This window comes from Bos mutus, chromosome 2 (assembly GCF_027580195.1).
Source record: "Bos mutus isolate GX-2022 chromosome 2, NWIPB_WYAK_1.1, whole genome shotgun sequence".
Taxonomy (NCBI): domain Eukaryota; kingdom Metazoa; phylum Chordata; class Mammalia; order Artiodactyla; family Bovidae; genus Bos; species Bos mutus.
The window spans coordinates 128812637-128834069 of record NC_091618.1 but is presented as its reverse complement, the minus strand read 5'-3'; the positions used below and the strand labels follow the sequence as shown (position 1 = coordinate 128834069).

The 21433-nt window shown below is 38.5% G+C and overlaps 1 protein-coding gene across 2 annotated transcripts in view; it reads left to right on the top strand.

Annotated features, from left to right (window-relative positions):
• COL5A2 (collagen type V alpha 2 chain) overlaps positions 1–21433 on the top strand; it is a 159982-nt gene that overhangs the window by 96544 nt on the left and 42005 nt on the right. For both annotated transcript variants that reach the window (XM_070359432.1, XM_070359423.1), the window contains 12 exons: positions 850–960; positions 2322–2399; positions 4265–4309; positions 5457–5510; positions 5925–5978; positions 7084–7137; positions 10027–10080; positions 11041–11094; positions 13084–13128; positions 13534–13587; positions 18139–18183; positions 19613–19666. In XM_070359432.1, coding sequence (XP_070215533.1) covers positions 850–960; positions 2322–2399; positions 4265–4309; positions 5457–5510; positions 5925–5978; positions 7084–7137; positions 10027–10080; positions 11041–11094; positions 13084–13128; positions 13534–13587; positions 18139–18183; positions 19613–19666 — 702 coding nt within the window. The remainder of the gene's footprint in view (positions 1–849; positions 961–2321; positions 2400–4264; positions 4310–5456; positions 5511–5924; positions 5979–7083; positions 7138–10026; positions 10081–11040; positions 11095–13083; positions 13129–13533; positions 13588–18138; positions 18184–19612; positions 19667–21433) is intronic.

Below are 21433 nucleotides of genomic sequence, written 5' to 3'. Positions count from 1 at the left end.
TTGATCCTTCCTTTCCTTTCTTTGGTCCTATTATGAATTTCCAGTGTTAAAAAGCTAGAAAATACTTAACAAGACTTGTGGGAATGATGAGGTTAGGAGATGGAGCATTTCCAGAACTGGAGACGTGGCTGTTCCCCAAGCTGCCTTCAGAATGTGGGTTAGGAGGAGGGTGGAATTTGGCAGCTGTAACTCATTGCTCACTTCCTTGAGAACTAGACTTGGCTGCGTCCCCATGCCTTTCCCTCTGCTTCTCATGGGTCTGGTCTACCTTTGGGAGTAGTAGGGAAAATAAAGTATATCAGACTTCCAATACTAAAGAAACTGAAATGCGAAAATGTAGTAATCATATACTGAGTGTCTACTATGAGCCAGGAACTATGTAAAACATTAAAAAATTAGATGAAAATCACAAACACTGTTCAAAGATCCATAATGTTCTTTTCTTAAGTGGGGGAAAGTTAAGCAGGAACATACACAGTTAAGTGAATTTAGAAATCGACTAAATACCTTTAAACAGCAAAACTCAAACAAGTAAGGAAACTTATTCTAGAATATTGACAAACTGAATACACTCTTATAATTATTCCAAAACAAAGCTGATTACTGGGAATTTAACACATCAAGAATAAAATTCCTACCCAGAATGTGTCCTCTCCTGACGGCAGAGGCTGTGACCAGTGCTGAAATCTGCAGTTTTGGTGTAGCTGATGAAATTACTGTGGGTGGCTGGATTGCTCTTTTTCAAAAAATAATGAACACTTCACCTCCATCAAGAAGTTTGTGGCTTTTGTTTTCTCCTAGGTACATATTTGGCAATGGGTTCTAATTTCTTCTGGCTTACTTTTCCAGGGGCCTCGTGGTCCTCAGGGAATCGATGGAGAGCCAGGTGTTCCTGGTCAGCCAGGTGCCCCAGGACCTCCTGGGCATCCCTCTCACCCAGGACCGGATGGCATGAGCAGGGTGAGTGGTGTGCGTTGCTTAAAATCTTCTGTAGATAATGTATTAAGTTTTTGGTATATTATTAGGATCTTAAATTGTGTTAGTTCACATATTGGTCTTTAGCTGTAAGGGCAGCTAAGTGAACACAGTGCTGCTGTGAATAACAACAAAACTAGGAAATCCACAGGGAATTGTTGGAAAATTCAAAATATCACTTTTTAAAGATGCTGCTTCAAATGGTTTATCTTTCTTAATGTCAGTTCTGGGCACTGGGATTTTGTTCTTTCTGTTGATTCGCAAGGGCCACTAATATTGTTCCCACTGTGAACTGGAAAGAGAAATGCGTCTCTCTCCTTTTTTGTTCTCTTGGCTCAGAATGCTGAAAGAATCTGTGTCATGTCCTCCCACCAAGGAAGGATGACACATCCAGATGATGCTTGCAAAAGGGCTACTGAGTGGACATCAAAAATGCATTCTGGTTATGTCTCTGAGTGTTAATTTCCTACCAGAAGTAAAATAAAATGTCTTTCTATGCCTGCCTCTTTGAAGTCTTAGTGGCAGACTTTTGAGTAGATTTATGAGCAACTTGCAAAGTGCAATGAGGGAATGTATGGAACCCTGAAATGTGATTTTTGTTTTACAACAATTTTTACATTTGCTTTTCAACTCATTGTAGAAGGAATTGCCAATTTATTTTTTAAAAATACACATCTTCTTTTCCCATTAAAATCTGGAAATTGATAGAACTCCTGGAATGAAAATGGACAGTTTTAGTCAATTGGGTTACCAGAGATTTTTAGATGTGAAGGACAGAAGGTAAAACTGTTACCAATTTTGGAATATTCCAGCATTCATTAAAAAGATCATAACATTTTAATCAACTTATATAAATACAGTTAAAATTTACTGCCTACTAACAAAGAAAGAATACCATCTAAGTAAAGCAGTCTGGTATAATGGAAAAATCTTTAGGAGAAATGTTTTAAAGGCACCTTTAGGTTTTGTTCAGATGTTTGGCATGCTCTAACAATGGGAAGAAAGCCAATAAAGAGACAAACCTGAAATCGATTAGACTGGCTAAATGCTTAACAGAATGATCCATGCTTTTATCAAGTATCAGGCATTTGGCCCATTGCAGTAGTTATTTTGAAGCAACATAATGAGGAAGATTGTTCACTCAAAAACACGTACAGTGAAAACAGCTTGAATCTTTTTCCTTGCTTTGAAGTCAAAAGTTTACAATGAAAAAAAAAAAAAGTTTACAATGATTCTCAAAAGAGTCATTCTTTAAGAATCCCAGAGATCCTACACTTCTCAGTTTAAAAACTATGTTGATACATATCTTTTACTGTGGAAATAATGTCAACACATTTCTTTAACAGCCGTTTTCAGCTCAGATGGCTGGGTTAGATGAGAAGTCTGGACTTGGAAGTCAAGTAGGACTGATGCCTGGATCCGTGGTAAGTGTAGATTTTATTGATAATCAAAGTACTTTGGAAAAACCATTATGCAGAGAGGTTTGAGTTAGCTAGTAAAGAAGTAACATGTGTCTTCTTAAAATATATCCATCCATCCATTCATTCAATTTACTTATCAAACTCTGCTGTGTAATATTTGAAAGCCCAGTGGTGTTCCATTTGTAACTGTACAAAGTTATTTGTCTTCATTAATAAAAGACTGTCTGTATTTTTCAGACAGTTATAAGTTAGGTTATAAGTTTCCTAACTTATAACCACCAAAACAAAAACTGTACTTTCTAAAAACTAAAAAAAAGCAAAGCAAAGTCTGTTTTATGGTATTGTTAGAAAGTTATTTGGCAAAATGTATTATTTCCTTGTATTATTTCCTTATATTATTTCCTTACTTACTCTCTGGTTGCCTTATGCCGACAACTCTAAAATTTACTCACTGGGCCATTAGCATTCTCTTTTGCATTTCTTCAACAGCTGGAAAGATTCCCATTTTCTCTACTTTAACCTGGGTATTTGGAGCAATGTAATTTTATTAAATGAATTAACTCTCTGCAAAGTGACTCTTCCATACTTTTTTGCTCATAACATAATTCAAAGGCATTCCAGATTAATGACATTTCAGACAATATTAAGTCAGACTGCATGGATAAACACCCCTTCTACCTATCCTTTGGGCTTCCCAGGCAATGCTAGTGGTAAAGAACCTGACTGCTATTGCAGGAGACATAAGAGTCCTTGGGTCGATTCCTGGGTGGGAAAGATTTCCTGGAAGAGAGCATGGCAACCCACTCCAGTATTCTTTCCTGGAGAACCCCATGAAAAGAGGAGCCTGGTGGGCTACAGTCCATGGGACTGCAAATAGTCAGACAAAATGGAATGTTTGAGCACACACACCCATCCTTAAGGCCAGTGAGTAATTTAAATATTGTTGGTATATATTTTAAGTCACTTAAACATTGTTTGATTATACACATTCTAAGTCAGTAGCAGTATGGTCTCATTCAATGATTAACTGGGGATATTTTTCTGAAATACATGTTTTTAATCATTTGAAGTTCAAGTTACAGGTGTGTTTATTTTTTTAAATGAAGCTCTTATTTTCTTGCTATCTAAAAATCTGATCAATCCAAAACAAAAATTTAAGTTTTCACCATAAGAACAAACTAGATTTTGATTTAATTGCTTTCACTTTTTAAAGTGTGACATTTAAAAAAAATTACATAGACATTTACTAACAACTTTTAAAAATAGCATTTTCCTTTTCTTACCTTTGTTATGTCACATTGTAAACGTTTCATAATAAATTGGGGAAGTCTGTTTGGATACTTTAGACGTATGTCATGAAAGAAAGAAATAACCTACAAAACTCAGTGCCCCAGATCATTTAAAACTTACATTTAAAATAATCCAGTTGCTATTGTTGATAGTTTCATAAGCCTTTAATTCAACGTGCTCATTTAAATTATGAGTTATTTGCTGTGAAGCTGAAGAATTAAATAGACAGTTTGATAACAACTTATGCTTGCCAAGATTTTTCTTTGTTGGTTATTCTGCTTCACTTAAACCACCCCTTCAGTATGCGAGAGTTCTCATCCCAAGACACTGGGTGTGCACAGGCATTTTTATTTCTTTTCATGACTCTGAATGTGTGTATAAGATCATCCCAAACATTATCCAAGCTTTAATCTTTTTGAATTTAGCTGTATTCCAGGTGAAAACAGAAGGACAATGTCATCACCTTTTCACTGTCAGAGATTCATTTTTCCAGATTCTAAAGTGAATTCAACATTTTTGAAAGTTGTGAACTAATTCTCACCAACACTATGCAACTTTTCTTCTCATTTGTTTTTAAGGGTCCTGTTGGCCCAAGGGGTCCTCAAGGTTTACAAGGGCAGCAGGTAAGTCTTTTTATAATTAAATCACATACTGTTAAAAAAAAAAAAGGAAAAATAAATAAGTTCTCTGGGAAATGACTGCTTTTGGCTAGGTTTTAAATTGCATATTGTAATGCTCAGAGGACCAGATGGTTGGATAGCATCACCAACTCAATGGACATGAGTTTGAGCAAGCTCTGGGAGATGGTGAAGGACAGGGAAGCCTGGCATGCTGCGGTCCATGGGGTTGCAAAGAGTCAGACACGACTGAGTAACTGAACAATAACAATACTCACTGAATGGGCTGTATTCAATTAATTTTCACTCACTTAGAAATATATTCAATATGTTTTTCAAAGATTTTTCATAATGCTGAAGTTTTATCACCTGTTTCTTTATGTGACTGACCTCTAATACAAAGAATTTTTATGTGCCTGTGTTTGTAAAATAACAGATCATTATCTCATGTCATGGTGAAAATCCTTATAATTAATTATGTGCCAACTCTGGAGCTATGAAATGAAGTCATAGAAGAATATCACCTCTTAGTATTATTAGAAATAACAGTGACAATGATCACTCCATGAAATCTTTATAAAGTATATAATTCTGTACTTTCCTTCTATAACCTTTCAAATACCAATAAAATACTCATGTAGAGCTATTTTAATTTTTGTAGTGGTTTGACAGGCTGTAGAACATGTTTTTTTCTAAAGAGAGAGAGAGAAGAATTCCTAGCTCAAACATGCCATATTTTCATTACCATGTGTGTGGAGTTTTACTCCAAGCTATTTTACAGTACTGCCATTGTGAATGGAAAATGTAGCTGATAAGAAGGAGGAAGAGAAGAGGGAGATGACTACCACCATCGACACCCTGTGCCAGCACTATTCTAGGCTCTCAACATGCGCTAGTTACCCAAAGAGTTACAGCAGCTTACTGAAGTAGGCGCCACATTATTCTCATTTCACAGATTAGGAAATGCGATATGGAGAGATGAAGCATTAACAACTCATCCAGAGTCATAGCTGGAGAGTGGTCGAGTCAACATTTTGAGCAACTGCACTATACTGTGGACAGTATAGGATTTAGTATTGTATTTTCTTTGATTTGTTCATATAATTTGTGTATTATATATAAATTTTATACAATTTTTTTGTTTGGATTTTAGGGTGGTGTTGGCCCAGCAGGACCTCCTGGTGAACCTGGTGACCCCGGCCCAATGGTAAATGTCAAGTAAGCATGTAGACCCAGTGTACTGTGGGTCCACCATTACAATGATGTCATGAGTTATTTATGTTACCACCTCTTTCCTCATGTAGCAATATATTCTAGTCCAGTTCAGGAGTCCTGTGTTATGGACTGTGCTTAAGCTACATATTTCTTGTGGCAGAGTATTTAAATTCAGAGGCTTTGAATATGGTCAGTGGAAAGTGCTGATTTGTGCATCTGGGAAATTAAATTTTTTTCCTTTGAGCACATAACCTGAAAGATACAACATAAACTTCAGAATATTAATGAAGTTGTTTTCTCTGATATTTTTCATTTGTTTCAACGGTATTTTGGATTGTATCATTGATGGATATGGGTAAATAAAGGTGAATATCCTTACTTTCCTTTTATTTCATTTTGTTATTAGGGTCCAGTTGGTGCACGAGGACCAGAGGGCCCTCCTGGAAAACCTGGTGAAGATGTAAGCTGCTTTTCTTCATTTTGCTTTGAAATTTTTCAAATTTCAAAATTCGCAAAATTTTGGCCAGGAAAGAGCTGCAACATTAACATGAATATTATTCATTGGTTCCCATTTCATTCACCTACTTTTTACTGTCATTAAATTTAATAAAAACAGGAGAGGTCAGAATGGAATTTTATAAAATCTGAACGTGCTCTTAATTGTGATGGTATTGTATTGTTAGGTACTGTATCTTTGCCTGCTTAGGTTTTCCATTATGATTTCTCCGTGGGATACTAGAATTGCTGTCACAACAGCAACAACATTTGGTGGGCAGAGCTTTTGAAGTGATCTTAAGGAAAAACACATTTCTTCGATCCCAGAAGATCATTATGAGGCCCTCATTAAATGGATTTTTTAAAATGTATTCACAGAATAGTGTCAGTATTGCTCTCCAATGCTCAAAAAGTTGTTTCTTTAATTGAATTTTTAAAGTTAAGCCTAAATTTCAGATTTTAACATTAAGAACATGTGATCAGTGTTCTTAAGAACAGTGTATAACAACAGATTTGCTTTCCTGAACTCCTCTGTTAGTTGCACTAAAGTTGAGGATAAAATTATTAGGTAGGCCATTAATGTCTATGTGACATTAAACCAAGAAAATATTTTCTTTTTGTGTGTCATGAGATTTATTTAAGTGGATTACAATGAATTTGGCCATAAAGAAAATATCTCTGGTAGTTCTTAAATTTTTTTATCACAAGAAATAAATGGTAAATTTATTTTGAGAAGCACTGTTTCAGTGCTGCATGTTGATGTAGAATTTCGTGGCATGTGTGTATGTGTGTGTGTGTGTGCAAATTTTGATGTTGAGTAAAATGGAGAGCTAGGTCAGACCAGTATAATTTATATTTATTTCTTCTTCTGATAAATGAATGAAATCTCCACAGACTGACGTGCTATAATGCACTGCCCTCAGGCGTAGGGCTATGCTCTCACCCTGCTTAGACCACTGGATGTGAGCTTTCTAAGGAAGACTTTTTACCTGCGATTGATTTGTCATTTAGTCTCAGGAGAGAAAATTTTAAATCCCTCTTTCCTCCACTTTGCTTTTTTTCCCATAAAGGGTGAGCCTGGTAGAAATGGAAAACCTGGTGAAGTGGGATTTGCAGGATCTCCGGTAAGTTTATACTGATCAATACAACAATACAAAGACAAAATTCAAACAATGAAGAACATTTAAAACTAACTCACCATTCATGGCCTGCACATGTAGTAGACACTGCCACCAAGATACGTTCCCTTCTGTCATTGTGAAACAGGACATTTTGCCAGAATGAGAGCTAATTTGAGTTCCCAACTTTGCACTGGCACCATATGAATGACCCTCCCAGAGCTAGAGAATTATAACCAAATTTTCAGATAAGTCACCAGCTTGACTTACTTACCTTTCATAATATCTCAATCCTAATTTATCTTTTAAAGATATTTTTAGTTTTTTAAAAGATTTGGTATTCATATGTCAAAAATGACAGCTTTAAAAAGTTTGTTGATTTGTTTTTTATATGCTGCAACAATAAATTGTGGACAGGATGCCTCTTTGGCTGTTCCCTAAACCCTAATGTTGACTGAAATTCTTTATTGATGTTCTGGCCCCTAAAAGCTTATAACCAGATATATTAATCACCAGCTCTCCTAATACAGTTGTTTTCTTCTCACTTGACTCAATACAGGGAGAGTAACTAGCTCTACCAGAATTCAAGATCTGGGTCTCTTGGCTGCTCTGAACCCACCTGTCTTTCTTCACTCATGTTACTTTGATAGGTGCTCCCCTGGTATGTGCTCCAGAGCCAGTGGGAAAGTTAGAAAATGATAAATAAGCATAAATGCTCTAACATTCCTGCTCTTAGACTTTCTCTTGGTCCAGAATCCCCTGAACTGATTCAACTTATTATATCTCCTATAATATCCTAATATTTCTACCACCAGAAGCATACAACAATACTGAATTATTTCCATTTACTTTATGAAAATTGATGAGGTTCAATGCTAGGGATTTTTTGGACACACAAATGCTAATGATCTTTTATGGGAATTTAAGCACAGGACTGTAAGGATCATTTAGTTTCGCACACAAAACCAGGCCTGCAGCTCCCTCCTCTTACTTTTTCCTTTCTTCCCTCCTCAGCCTGCAAACAAAGCCTGCAGACAAAGACAGGTGGTTTAGTCATTAGCACAGATGTTGGTGTGAACCAATCCAGGCTTGAAACTCCCGCCCTGCTGCACACTTGCCCCTACTCACAGCGTGGGCCCTCCGCGGGGAGGAAAGGCGCCCTGCCAGCATGTCACAGATGCAGTCTGCAAGTGCAGAGCAACGATGTGTGATTGGGGTGTGATGACAGTCTTGGGTCAGCAGAACGAGAAAAATTTTATGAGCGCTAGTACATCTGGTTTATTTTCTTGCTATTTTAGAGATATGTAATCACATGAGAATTCCCTTGCAGACCACAAAAACTCAAAAGTTTACTAATCATTTGAAATAGCATAGCTCAGTAATTCCTCTATAGGCTTAGATGGATGTATGCTGAGTTTCTGCTCAGGATGGTGGGGAGATGAATCTCAGTAAAGGGCAGGATTCCATTCCAAACTCAAAAGCCATTTTTGAAGTGAAAGAATTTCTAAGTAGGGCTGTGTAAACAGGAGCTTTAGTGGAACTTAATGTGTTCAGAGTGCAGGGTTTGATGTGCCCTTACTGTGATAACCCCCTACAAAACACTACAGAGACATTTTTCCTGAAAGAGGTCATGGAAGAATTATTGCTTTGCTTTTATCATACAAAGTTTGTTTATTGAGTTATTTGTTCGTTTAGTTAACACTAAGTAAAGGGTAGGGTAATACAGAACAGAAGGATTTTGCCGCCTCTGTAAGATTGTACTAACACAAGAGACGTTCCTTGAAAGATTTAGGGGAAGCTCTATGAGTGTCAAGAAGATGAAGAAGATGATGAATGTGAAGCCATTTCTTTATTCAGTTGTTTATTCAGTTTTTATTCTTGAATGCCTACTAATAAGGCAGAAGGCTAAGTGTTAGGGATATGCGGATTGATAATAATAATTGATAGCGTCAGTCTGTGCTACCAAAGTGCTTACTCTACCAGTAGCAGTAGATAGGTTTCAACACAAAACCTATTTAATGTAGGCAGCTGGAATAAGTGAGTAATTCAGTCACTGGATCCTTAACTATTTAAAAAGGGTATGAAGAAACAGTTTCAAGCATCATTTCAAAGAAGTCATACCATTTTGGATTTGATTTAGTGTCTGATTTCTGTTTTTTTTTTTTTTTTTAAATTTATACAGTTACATGAAGGATGCATAGAATTAACAGAAATTAAGAAGTTGAGTCAAGGAACCAACCCATTCTCTTTATATTACTTGACTTTCTTTTCTGTTGGATATTTCGTTTTCTCAGTTTTTTAAACAATCACAAATCCATAAGCTGCTCCTGAATATTTTATTAAAAAATTCTGATAACATTTTAATATAATCTTTCTAATCATAATTTACTGATAATATTTAGAATTCCAGAAAAAATAGATTATATTTATTTGCTACAAATGCATTAATTATTCTACCACAAATAAAACACAATATAAAAGAGAAGCATAATTTTCCTTAAGTTTCCTGATTATTTTTCCTATACCTTGACCTACTTGATTTATTTATTTATTTTTTTTTACTTGATTTAGACACAGAGAATGTAGATTAAGGCTTATTTTCTTATTGTTTATTCTTTACTAATTATAACACAGCAATATCATTTGAAAATTTAAAAATGTCATCAGATCAACACCTGGAATTAATCCATGTCTCTGTGTAAGACTTGTTTCCATTTGCCTTGCTAATTTTTTGATAACCTAGACATATTTTGACATATAAAAATATATTTCGCCTTTTTCTTCTTAGGTTTGTTGGCAAAAATAAAACTATGTACCAAAAATCTTTTTTGGGAAAAAAAAGTGCCTTATGCAGTTAATGACTCTGAAATGCCTTATCTCTTTTTCCCCGCACAGGGAGCTCGAGGATTTCCTGGGGCTCCTGGTCTTCCAGGCCTGAAGGGTCACCGAGTAAGTTCAATCCTCTGTAATCCTTTTAGATACCCTGGCTTATGGAGTAAGGTCTGGGGAGCATTACCTTCAAAATCTTCACAATTTCATTTGTCAATTGCCCTTAACTGGCTATGGTTACAGTAGATGTCAGTTACCAAAATCACAATGCATTTTTACATTTCCTTTGAATTTCATTTGATTCGATAAACAAATGTATTTTGAGTTCTTACAGTGTGCTGAATACTGCGCTATGAATAAGAAAGTAGTGATAAATGGGAAATGTCCATGACTCTCAGCTTCAGTCTAATGAGATTTATTTAAGAAAACAGGCAACTACTACGTAGTGGAATATTTACCTAATACCATAAAGTGCACTGCATCACAGGGGCCTAGTCAACTCGGGTCCAACTCAGACACAGAAGGCTGTAGAATGCTTCTGTCTTTAACTCAAGATAATGAATATGCAACTATTAGCTATGTACATACTTACATAGAAACTACACATCTATCTAAAAGCATAGTTGATATTCACTCAGTGTACATTGGCTGGCCTCTGTTTTGAGTGTTTGAGCTTATGATTAGAATGTGTGTGCTGTATTAGTTATTAAGTATTTTTAAAATCACTCCTGGATGTGAACCATATTTTATAACTAAATTCTATAACCATTTGTTTCCCCTAAGGCCACCATACATTTTTCCGTTTCTATTCATTAAATTTCTATGAAGTCACAAAAATTTGAAAGATGAGCCCACTGCAAATTGAAAATGTTATTTAAAGAGGGGAAACCCTACTTTAATTTTCATTGAATAGACGACTTTCAAAAAAAGAGATGAGAATTTGGGAACATTTTGAATAACGACTTTACATTTGCAATCTATTTTCATAAGGCACTTCCTGTGAACTTGTTTTTGGTTCTTCTTTTACATGCCTGAGGCTCAAAAAAGCTGTTAAATACAAATTTATATTTTTCTTCTCAGGGACACAAAGGTCTTGAAGGCCCTAAAGGTGAAGTTGGAGCAACTGGTTCCAAGGTAACTGAATAATATCTCAATACAACCTCACTACAGAATTTCTGTTCTGCTTCAAGTCTAAAATTTTTTCAAGTCCCCCTTAAATAGTTCTAGAGGAAAGAGTAGTATAAAGAATGAATACTTCAGTTCAGTTCAGTTCAGTTGCTCAGACATGTCCGACTCTTTGCGACCCCATGATTTGCAGCATGCCAGGACTCCCTGTCCATCACTAACTCCCAGAGTTCACCCAGACTCACGTCCATCGAGTCCGTGATGCCATCCAGCCATCTCATCCTCTGTCGTCCCCTTCTCCTCCTGCCCCCAATCCCTTCCAGCATCAGAGTCTTTTCCAATGAGTCAACTCTTCGCATGAGGTGGCCAAAGTACTGGAGTTTCAGCTTTAGCATCATTCCTTCCAAAGAAATCCCAAGGCTGATCTCCTTCAGAATGGACTGGTTGGATCTCCTTGCAGTCCAAGGGACTCTCAAGGGTCTTCTCCAACACCACAGTTCAAAAGCATCAATTCTTCGGCACTCACTTTTCTTCACAGTCCAACTCTCACATCCATTCATGACCACAGGAAAAACCATAGGCTTGACTAGACGGACCTTTGTTGACAAAGTAATGTCTCTGCTTTTGAATATGCTATCTAGGTTGGTCATACTTTTCTTCCAAGGAGTAAGTGTCTTTTAATTTCATGGCTGCAATCACCATCTGCAGTGATTTTGGAGCCCAGAAAAATAAAGTCTGACACTGTTTCCACTGTTTCCCCATCTATTTCCCATGAAGTGATGGGACCAGATGCCATGATCTTCGTTTTCTGAATGTTGAGCTTTAAGCCAACTTTTTCTCTCTCCTCTTTCACCTTCATTAAGAGGCTTTTTAGTTTCTCTTCACTTTCTGCCATAAGGGTCACTTTCTGCCATAAGGGTGGTGTCATCTGCATATCTGAGGTTATTGATATTTCTCCCGGCAATCTTGATTCCAGCTTGTGCTTCTTCCAGCCCAGCGTTTCTCATGATGTACTCTGCATAGAAGTTAAATAAGCAGGGTGACAATATACAGCCTTGACGTACTCCTTTTCCTATTTGGAACCAGTGTGTTGTTCCATGTCCAGTTCTAACTGTTGCTTCCTGACCTGCACACAGATTTCTCAAGAGGCAGGTCAGGTGGTCTGGTATTCCCATCTCTTTCAGAATTTTCCACAGTTTATTGTGATCCACACAGTCAAAGGCTTTGGCATAGTCATGGATGAGTGGTAGATTTAAGAAGATACATGGTACGACCTTACTTTGCCACTAGAAACCCCTACCATGCCATTTGGTTTCTACCGATGTAAGATGAGTGTTATCTTTATATAAAGATGTGCTATGAGTCCACCCTCTAAAACACATTCACTCTTAATTTTTCTTTAAGAATATCAGAGAGGTTTAGATGGTTCATTGGTCCCATTATTTTAGTACCCTTTTAATTTTAGGGCTTTTTGGCCATTGTTTCTTCCCCAAATTTATTTATGCTTCTAGAAGGAAAGAGAACATCCAAGAAGTGCAGATGACTTTTTAATGGAAAGTACAATGAGACACATGTGTGAAAAAGCATTTGGATTTAAATTTGTCATTTCTAAGCTTCCTACAAGAGATCTTAAAGGAATATTATAGTCAATTTTAGTTTTGTAAAATTTTACTTTTATTGTCAGACATAGACTAAGCACTTGTATTAAAATTCAATTAATGTGGCTAGGTATAATTAAAATGAAAGTGAAAAGAAGATAGTCCCATAAGTCTTGCTTAAATTCCCAGTTTGATTTTAGGCTTATTTCTGTAGACACTAGATTTCCATTGTATTTTGAGAACAGGTGATACAGCATAGTTTTGAGGCCCTTTATTCAAAGTGTGCCTTTCAAATGCTCACTTTGAAAATAAGCCTTTTAAATAACACACTTGGAAGAGAATATTGTGAATATCAATTGTAGGCTTCCTGTATTGTAAAGTGATCTCACTTTTGCTTTAGGGTGAAGCTGGCCCTACTGGTCCAATGGGTGCCATGGGTCCGATGGTACGTATCAGTTTAATTCGTTGTTATTTCTTTGCTTTTTAGCTTATGCTAAGAGAATATTTAAATGGAGAAAAAGACATAGAGAGCATATGTTAGCTGGTGAAATAATTCTTTATTATCAGCTGAAAGGCAAGCATCCTATAAGAACTGCCCCTTCAAATAGAAAAGGCTTCCTGCATTACATTGTTTTTCTTAATTGTTGAATGCACTTTTCTTTTTTTGTATCCAGGGACCAAATCAGGATTATTATAGATTTAGGACATTAATGCTAGATTAAGTGAAATCTATTTGGGCCAATTATAACGAGTAGTGGTTATATTAATGATTGATTTGAGAAGTGAAATCAAAGTACTCTCAGATTCAAGTAAGACGTTTCAAGAGATGTTCTCTCTCTCTCATCTATAGGGCCCAAGAGGAATGCCAGGAGAGAGAGGAAGGCTTGGACCACAGGGTGCTCCTGTAAGTATGTGTATTTCAGCTCTTTCAAATACTTTGTTGAATATGCCTTTTAAAGGAGAACAAACTTTACTTTGCTTACTTTGTAATTTTTATACTTTTCTTTTTGAAACAAAGTTAAGTTTACAGGAAAGTTGAAAAGATAGAATAGAGAGTTCACAGGTATACTTTACCTACTTTCTGTTAATGTTACCATCTTACATAACCAAAGTATGTTCATTGCCTACTTTTTTAATAAAGAAATTAAGAAACTGTTATTACTTATTATTTACCAAGTGTTCTAGATCTCTTTATCTCCTGTTCCTCACAATCCTAAAAGGTGATACTATGAATAAACCCTTTAAAAGATTAGAGTCTCTTGATCATTTTCCCTTGATTGATTTTAATTGTACCTGCTAAATTGCTTTGGAGAAGGCAATGGCATCCCACTCCAGTACTCTTTCCTGGAAAATCCCATGGGTGGAGGAGCCTGGTAGGCTGCAGTCCAGGGGGTCACTAAGAGTCAGACACGACTGAGCGACTTCACTTTCACTTTTCACTTTCATGCATTGGAGAAGGAAATGGCAACCCACTCCAGTGTTCTTGCGTGGAGAATCCCAGGGACGGGGGAGCCTGGTGGGCTGCTATCTATGGGGTCGCACAGAGTCAGACATGACTGAAGTGACTTAGCAGCAGCAGCTAAATTGCTCAGTCACATCACATCATGCTCTTCGAGACCCTATGGACCATAGTCCGTCAGGCTCCTCTGTCCACCATGGGATTCTCCAGGCATGAATATTGGAGTTGGTTACCATGCCCTTCTCCACGGGATCTTCCCAACTCAGGGATCAAACTCACATCTCTTATGTCTCCTGCATTGCCTGGCAGGTTCTTTACCACTAGTACCACCTAGGAAACCCTTTAATCGTACAGATTGAGAAATACTCTTGCTCTCTGCCCATCTACCTTAAACCTGGGGCAGGGGCAGTTATTTTATTCATTCTCTTCACAACTCTCTGGAAGTCAGGCTGTACTTGCTAATATTTCAAACTTGCAGTTCATTACATTAAACCCACTTTTTTTTTTGACAATTAAGGACTGCCATCTGACCTTTCTTATTTTAATATCTTATCATCTCCTTTAGAATTAAGAGTCCCAGTTTTATCACATCCCCTACTATGATCCCACAGAAGACAACCACTTTAGAGCTTCTCAGTGGTACTGAAGTCAGGGCCTTGGTTCAGAACAAGTGACACCCTCTCACTAGACCATTCCTTATCACTTATAGGCAGAGTGTCCCCTGGAAATGTAGAGAATATTGTAGAATATCAGTTCAGTTCAGTTGCTCAGTTGTGTCCGACTCTTTGCCACCCCATGAACTGCAGCACGCCAGGCCTCCCTGTCCATTATCAACTCCTGGAGTTTACCCAAACTCATGTCTATTGAGTCAGTGATGCCATCCAGCCATCTCCTCTTCTGTCGTCCCCTTCTCCTTCTGCCCTCAATCTTTCCCAGCATCAGGGTCTTTTCCAATGAGTCAACTCTTTGCATGAGGTGGCCAAAGTACTGGAATTTCAGCTTCAACATCAGTCCTTCCAAAGAACACCCAGGACTGGTCTCCTTTAGGATGGACTGGTTGGATCTCCTTGCAGTCCAAGGGACTCTCAAGAGTCTTCTCTAACACCACAGTTCAAAAGCATCAATTCTTCTGCACTCAGCTTTACTTATTGTCCAACTCTCACATCCATCCATGACTACTGGGAAAACCATAGCCTTGACTAGACAGACATTTGTTGGCAAAGTAATGTCTCTGCTTTTTAATATGCTGTCTAGGTTGGTCATAACTTTCCTTCCAAGGAGCAAGCGTCTTTTAATTTCATGGCTGCAGTCACCATCCACAGTGATTCTGGAGCCCAGAAAAATAAAGTCAGCCATAGCCAGCTCTTACTTTGTCCAGCCATATATATTATATCCAATCTACTGTGTTCACTTCTCTGCCTTATTCTACTGTCTGCCCAGGCAGCTCTGGCATTTCTACCTCACTTAATGTGGGCCATTGCTCTTTCCAAGTTTCCAAAAGCTATTTTCCCTGTTAATACTGTTTCCCAGAGTCTTTATCTGGGTGTTAAATATATATTATGGTACAGTGCTTCCAAATCACTAAAATTCTCCAGTTTCATACCCTGTCCCTCTCAATCCCGTACCTTTAGGACCTATTCCCATGTGTTCTTTCCTGAATCCTGCCTCTACATGAGGTATAGAACTTACAGTGTTTTTGGTAAAGGATCTATTCTTTCTTTTATCAGAAACAGCGTTCCTTCAACCAAGCTATTTTGTGGCTAGTTCTTGGCCTAGTGGCCACGGGAGAAGCAGGTAGTGGTGGTGGAAGCATATATGGTCTGGTAAAGTAGAGGGCTCTGTATCACCTTTAAGCAAGAGGGAAGTATAAATTGGTAATGGGAAAGGATCATTTCTGTAGGCCCAGAGGCTTCAGGGTCCCTGAGCTTTCAAAATTCTTAACATATCCCAGTGCCAAATTTCAGTGCTCATCCTTCCATCCTTGACCATGGCATAGCAGAATTTCCACGTTTTGGAATTCAACCTTTTCAAGAGTACTTAAACCTTTAGCATTAAGTCCTGAGCTGATCTTCAACTTTTTCTTCCCTCTAGCTGTAGAAGATAATAATAGTTTTAAATGCTGCTAAGGAGGTTTATATTGATGATTAATTACTATCAGCCTTACAACATCTTTCTCCAATGGATTCACTCAACAAGACCCATAGAATTCCATTAACTTTACAATAGTTACATCCTCTGCTGCTGCTGCTGCTAAGTCGCTTCAGTCGTGTCTGACTCTGCGCGACCCCAGAAACAGCAGCCCTCCAGGCTCCCCCGTCCCTGGGATTCTCCAGGCAAGAACACTGGAGTGGGTTGCCATTTCCTTCTCCAATGCATGAAAGTGAAAAGTGAAAGTGAAGTCACTCAGTCGTGTCCGACTCCTAGCGACCCCATGGACTGCAGCCCACCAGGCTCCTCCGTCCATGGGATTCTCCAGGCAAGAGTACTGGAGTGGGGTGCCATTGCCTTCTAAACCTTCTCAAATGCCTGAGCTATTGCACCCATAGCCCATTCCCTTCTGTGCGTGCTAAGTTGCTTCAGATCAGATCAGATCAGATCAGTCGCTCAGTCGTGTCTGACTCTTTGCAACCCCATGAATCGCAGCACGCCAGGCCTGCCTGTCCATCACCAACTCCCGGAGTTCACTGAGACTCACGTCCATGGAGTCAGTGATGCCATCCAGCCATCTCATTCTCTGTCGTCCCCTTCTCCTCCTGCCCCCAATGCCGTTGTATCCAACTCTGTGTGACCCCATGAACTGTAGCGCAACAGGCTCCTCTGTCCATGGGATCCTCCAGGCAAGAATATTAGAGTGGGTAGCCATGCCCTCCTCTAGGGGATCTTCACAACCTAGGGATCGAACCTGTCTCTTACATCTCCCATGTTGGCAGGCAGGGTATTTACCACTAGTGCCACCTGGGAAGCCCCCATTCCCTTATATGTGTACCCTATCTCAGTTCACCGTTGGAAACAATATTTACCACTGCATCACTACAGCATGCCAAGAGAATTCCATACCCCATCTATCACCAGCTGGCCGGTGTGGAAGTCAGATTAAAAATTCCATTTTAGCATCTGCTTTCTTGACTATCTCTGGCATCAGTGGTATATGAGTCAGTTTTCCAAGGAACTGGCATCAAAGCAAAGACTTGTGTGCAGGAAATTTATTGAGGAGTGCACTCAGAAACTATACCTATGAAGAAATTACTGAAATGAGCAGGGCTTGTTACAAGGAGAAATTAAAAGCTGTGTTACATTTGCAACAGAGGCCTCAGTCTCCATGAATCTTCCATTCCATGAGAACTATGGAGCTGAAATGGCTCTTCAGACTGTTTTGAATGGGGCTAATCCTTTGTTTCACTGCATTGACCATGGAAGGGCACAGGCATAATCTTGGAATAGCTACCATCTTGCAGCGGTTTGTGGGGAGGGTCTCAAGGGTGAGCCATCAGCTTACAACACTTCCAAGGGAGATAGGATGCTTACTTCTGTGCTGAAGGGGGATCTGGGTGACATACACAGCATTCACTATCACTTAATTTCCTTTGTGGGTGAGTACATGTGCGCGTGAGCTTTAGTTTTTTGTTTTACTCCAAACACATTATTATTATCATTATTATTCTAGCTATTAAGAAGAGCCCAGTGTTCAAAGTTTCTCTGTCTTTGAGTTCATTTGATAGAAGGTGACATGTTCCAGTAAAAACAAAATCATTTTACACAGTTTTATATTTCCAAGTTTGATTTTTATTTCTTGTCCTTGGATAGATGTGTTCTATTGCTCCCTTACCCATGTTGTATAAATGTGTATTTTTATTGCTCTTAACCTAGTTAAGGTTGTTGTCAGTTAACCTTGATAGACATTCTCCAATTTTTTAACATGGAAATTTTTGTGAAGTGAATGACTTGTCAGCAAGTGCTATAGAAATGCACTCTGATCTTGTCTCTTCTTCTACTTAGGGACAGCGAGGTGCGCATGGTATGCCTGGAAAGCCTGGGCCCATGGTGAGTGTATTGCTTTCACATTCATTCATTCACTTACTCACTCTTTCTTACATTTGTACACTCATTAACATGTATGAAGCACCTACTGTGTCCCAGATGCTTGGAGTACCAAGACAATGAATACACTGTGCTTGTTTTTGAACACTTCCCTATCAAAGAAGAGAGATATATCAATTAATACGGTAGCATAATGCTACTGCTAACTGCTGTAATAGGGAAAGCAACACGAAGTATGGGGACCTACTTGTCCTGACACCAGTAGAGAGACAAAGATCTCAGGGATGACCTGAAGAGGAACAACTGTTAAGCTTAGTCTCGAAAGATGAGCATATGAAGAGAATAGGAGTATAGTGTGGTCCACAGGATGGATTGATGTAAAACACAGTAAACTCAGGGAAATACGATGAGGGTAAATTGTATTTGAAGTTATTTGTCCTTAAGAGCTCTTCTCCCTCGTTACTCACAAAAATGAAACAAACTATAGGAAGAAAAATCAGTGTAACTTAAAAGGACTTTTATTAATGCAAAACTTGATGGCGTTAAAATGCAGTCCTCAAAGAAGAATCAGGATAACCTAGAATGAAATTCACCTACACTAATTTCCTTTAAATTCAGCTTTAAAATCAGTGGTTTAGACTCTATTCATGCCTTTCCTAATGTAGTATAGTGACACATGTTCATTTTTCATTAGCCTGAAAAAAATCACTCTAAAGGTATCCAGCTGATTCTTTTTTTTTTAATTTTGTTTTATTTTTAAACTTTACATAATTGTATTAGTTTTGCCAAATATCAAAATGAATCCGCCACAGGTATACATGTGTTCCCCATCCTGAACCCTCCTCCCTCCTCCCTCCCCATACCATCCCTCTGGGTCGTCCCAGTGCACTAGCCCCAAGCATCCAGTATCGTGCATCGAACCTGGACTGGCATCTCATTTCATACATGATATTTTACATGTTTCAATGCCATTCTCCCAAATCTTCCCACCCACTCCCTCTCCCATAGAGTCCATAAGACTGTTCTATACAGCTGATTCTTAAGCATCATTTGTATAAAGTGGGATTCTAGGTTTTGGTATAGTGTGTAACTTTCTAAAAGCTATCCTTATTACTTGGTTAACACAAAGAAAGTAATTTCTCAAGAGGCAATTGTTCCAGACAGTTTGTGCTTATGACTGACTTACTCTCATATGGTACAACCAGGAGATCCTGTTATGTTTAATACCACTGGACACCTCTTCTACCAATGTCTCATGTCAATATTGCAAGGTTCTTGTAATACAATTATAATATTATCCTTGTGATTTTAAAATCCCAAGCAGATTATTCCTATATATCAAAGTACAGAATGTTCAAAGGATAAAAGATTACATATTGATAAAATATTGATTAAAATACATGCCTCATCACTTTGCTGGTTTCTTTAATAGGGTCCTCTTGGGATACCTGGCTCTGCTGGTTTTCCAGGAAATCCTGGAATGAAGGTAAGATGTTAATATATGTAGCTCTTGATGACATGAATTACTTCTTAAGCACATGAATCCCCAAAGAATGTCATTTAATTCATTGAGGAGTATGGAAGTTGCTGTTAACTAAGTAAAGTGCCTGAAGTGCTCTCAATGTCCATTATGGTAGGGAAAAAATACAAAATGAAAAAATATGATATTATTATATAAGTAATTTAAAAAGAATTACCTATAATCATACAATTGTAATATCAAAGAATCTGATGGCACTAGGACTCTAAAGCCAGACAATTTAACAGCTGCAAGGAAAAACTTCAATTCAAATTGTAACTGTGTTCTTGAATACTGTGTCTGGCAGTAATAAATAGCATAATGCTCTAAACAATAGGAGGTTAAAATAAATCAGGGGTTGTCAAAAGGCTGTTCTCTCATGCAATATTGTCCTTCACATCTGCCTCCCCCCCTGCCCTTGTACCCTCAACTTATACAATCATTAAAGGAGTGGGCAGGGAGGCTATTTGTCTCTCCCCATGGGAATGGATTAAGATATTCTGCTGGGATGATTTACATTTGTAGTGAGTCACAGTTTGTTCTTTCTCCCAAGTACTTTGGATGATAAATTCAAGGATTGCAGTAAGAGGTTATTAAGATTATATAAGCTAAATTAGTGAATAAACTCAGAAAACTACTTTCAAATTTTGAAAAACACAATACTGGCTCAGCGGTAAAACCGCCTGCCATGCAGGAGCCACAGGAGCCGGGGGTTTGATTCCTGGGTCAGGAAGATCCTGTGGAGAAGGAAATGGCAGTCCACTCCAGTATTCTTGTTTGGAGAATCCGAGGAGCCTGGTGGGCTACAGCCCATGGGGTCACAAAGAGTTGGACGTGACTGGGCTTAGCACACACAGCATAGCGCCTGAGGCAGACGATGCCCTCAGGATAGGCTCGTGCTTCTTGTTAGTGGGGTCACTCAAACTGGATTTGAACTTCGAAACAAGCAAGCAAACAGTCTATGGTTGACATTTCAAGTGCTGTTTGAAATGTGGGAGTCATCAAGGCAAATTATTTTTCTGGCTCTCTCTAACGTTGACTGTAAACTCTGTGCCAGGGATGTGGCTGTTTTATTTTAAAATGGTGCCCTCTGACAGTTCAGGAAACAGTCCCTCCTGTGACTGAGAACTCACTGTGAGCTCAGCCGAGGAGGACCCTCTCTCTTCCTCTCTGTATCTGCTCCCTGAAGTCCCAAGGCTTCTGCTCCTGACTCTGCTCCTGACTCTTGACCTTGGAGCGCCCAGCCTCCCTGTGTACCTCAATCAAAGTATGCAAAATCCCTTCCCTTTCTCTCTGTCACTGTGAGACTCTCCACCCCCAAACTGAGCTCTGGATAGAGAATTCAAGAAAGAATACCCACAAAGCCCAGGACCCTGACTTGGCAGGAAGTGGTTTCTGCACCTACTGTGGCTTCTGATTCAGACTTCACTCGCCGTCGTAGTTTATATCAGGGTTCACTCTGGACACTTCCCTCTCCTCCTGGGTTTTTCTAGTACTGTCTGTTGGTAACTGAGAACCGCTTAATAAAGTTAAACACCTTGAGAAACTGTTTCTCTCGGAAATTGTTTTCCACCCCATCCCCAGCACAAAAACCCCCACCCCCCGTCTCTTTTCGGTCCAGTTCTGCTATAACCATAATGTCCTTCCAGGGTCTCTGGCTCTCTGCATGAAAAATAAACTTTCACACCTAGTTCTTTGTATTTCAGTGAAGGGTAATAGGATTTAATTTTCTAT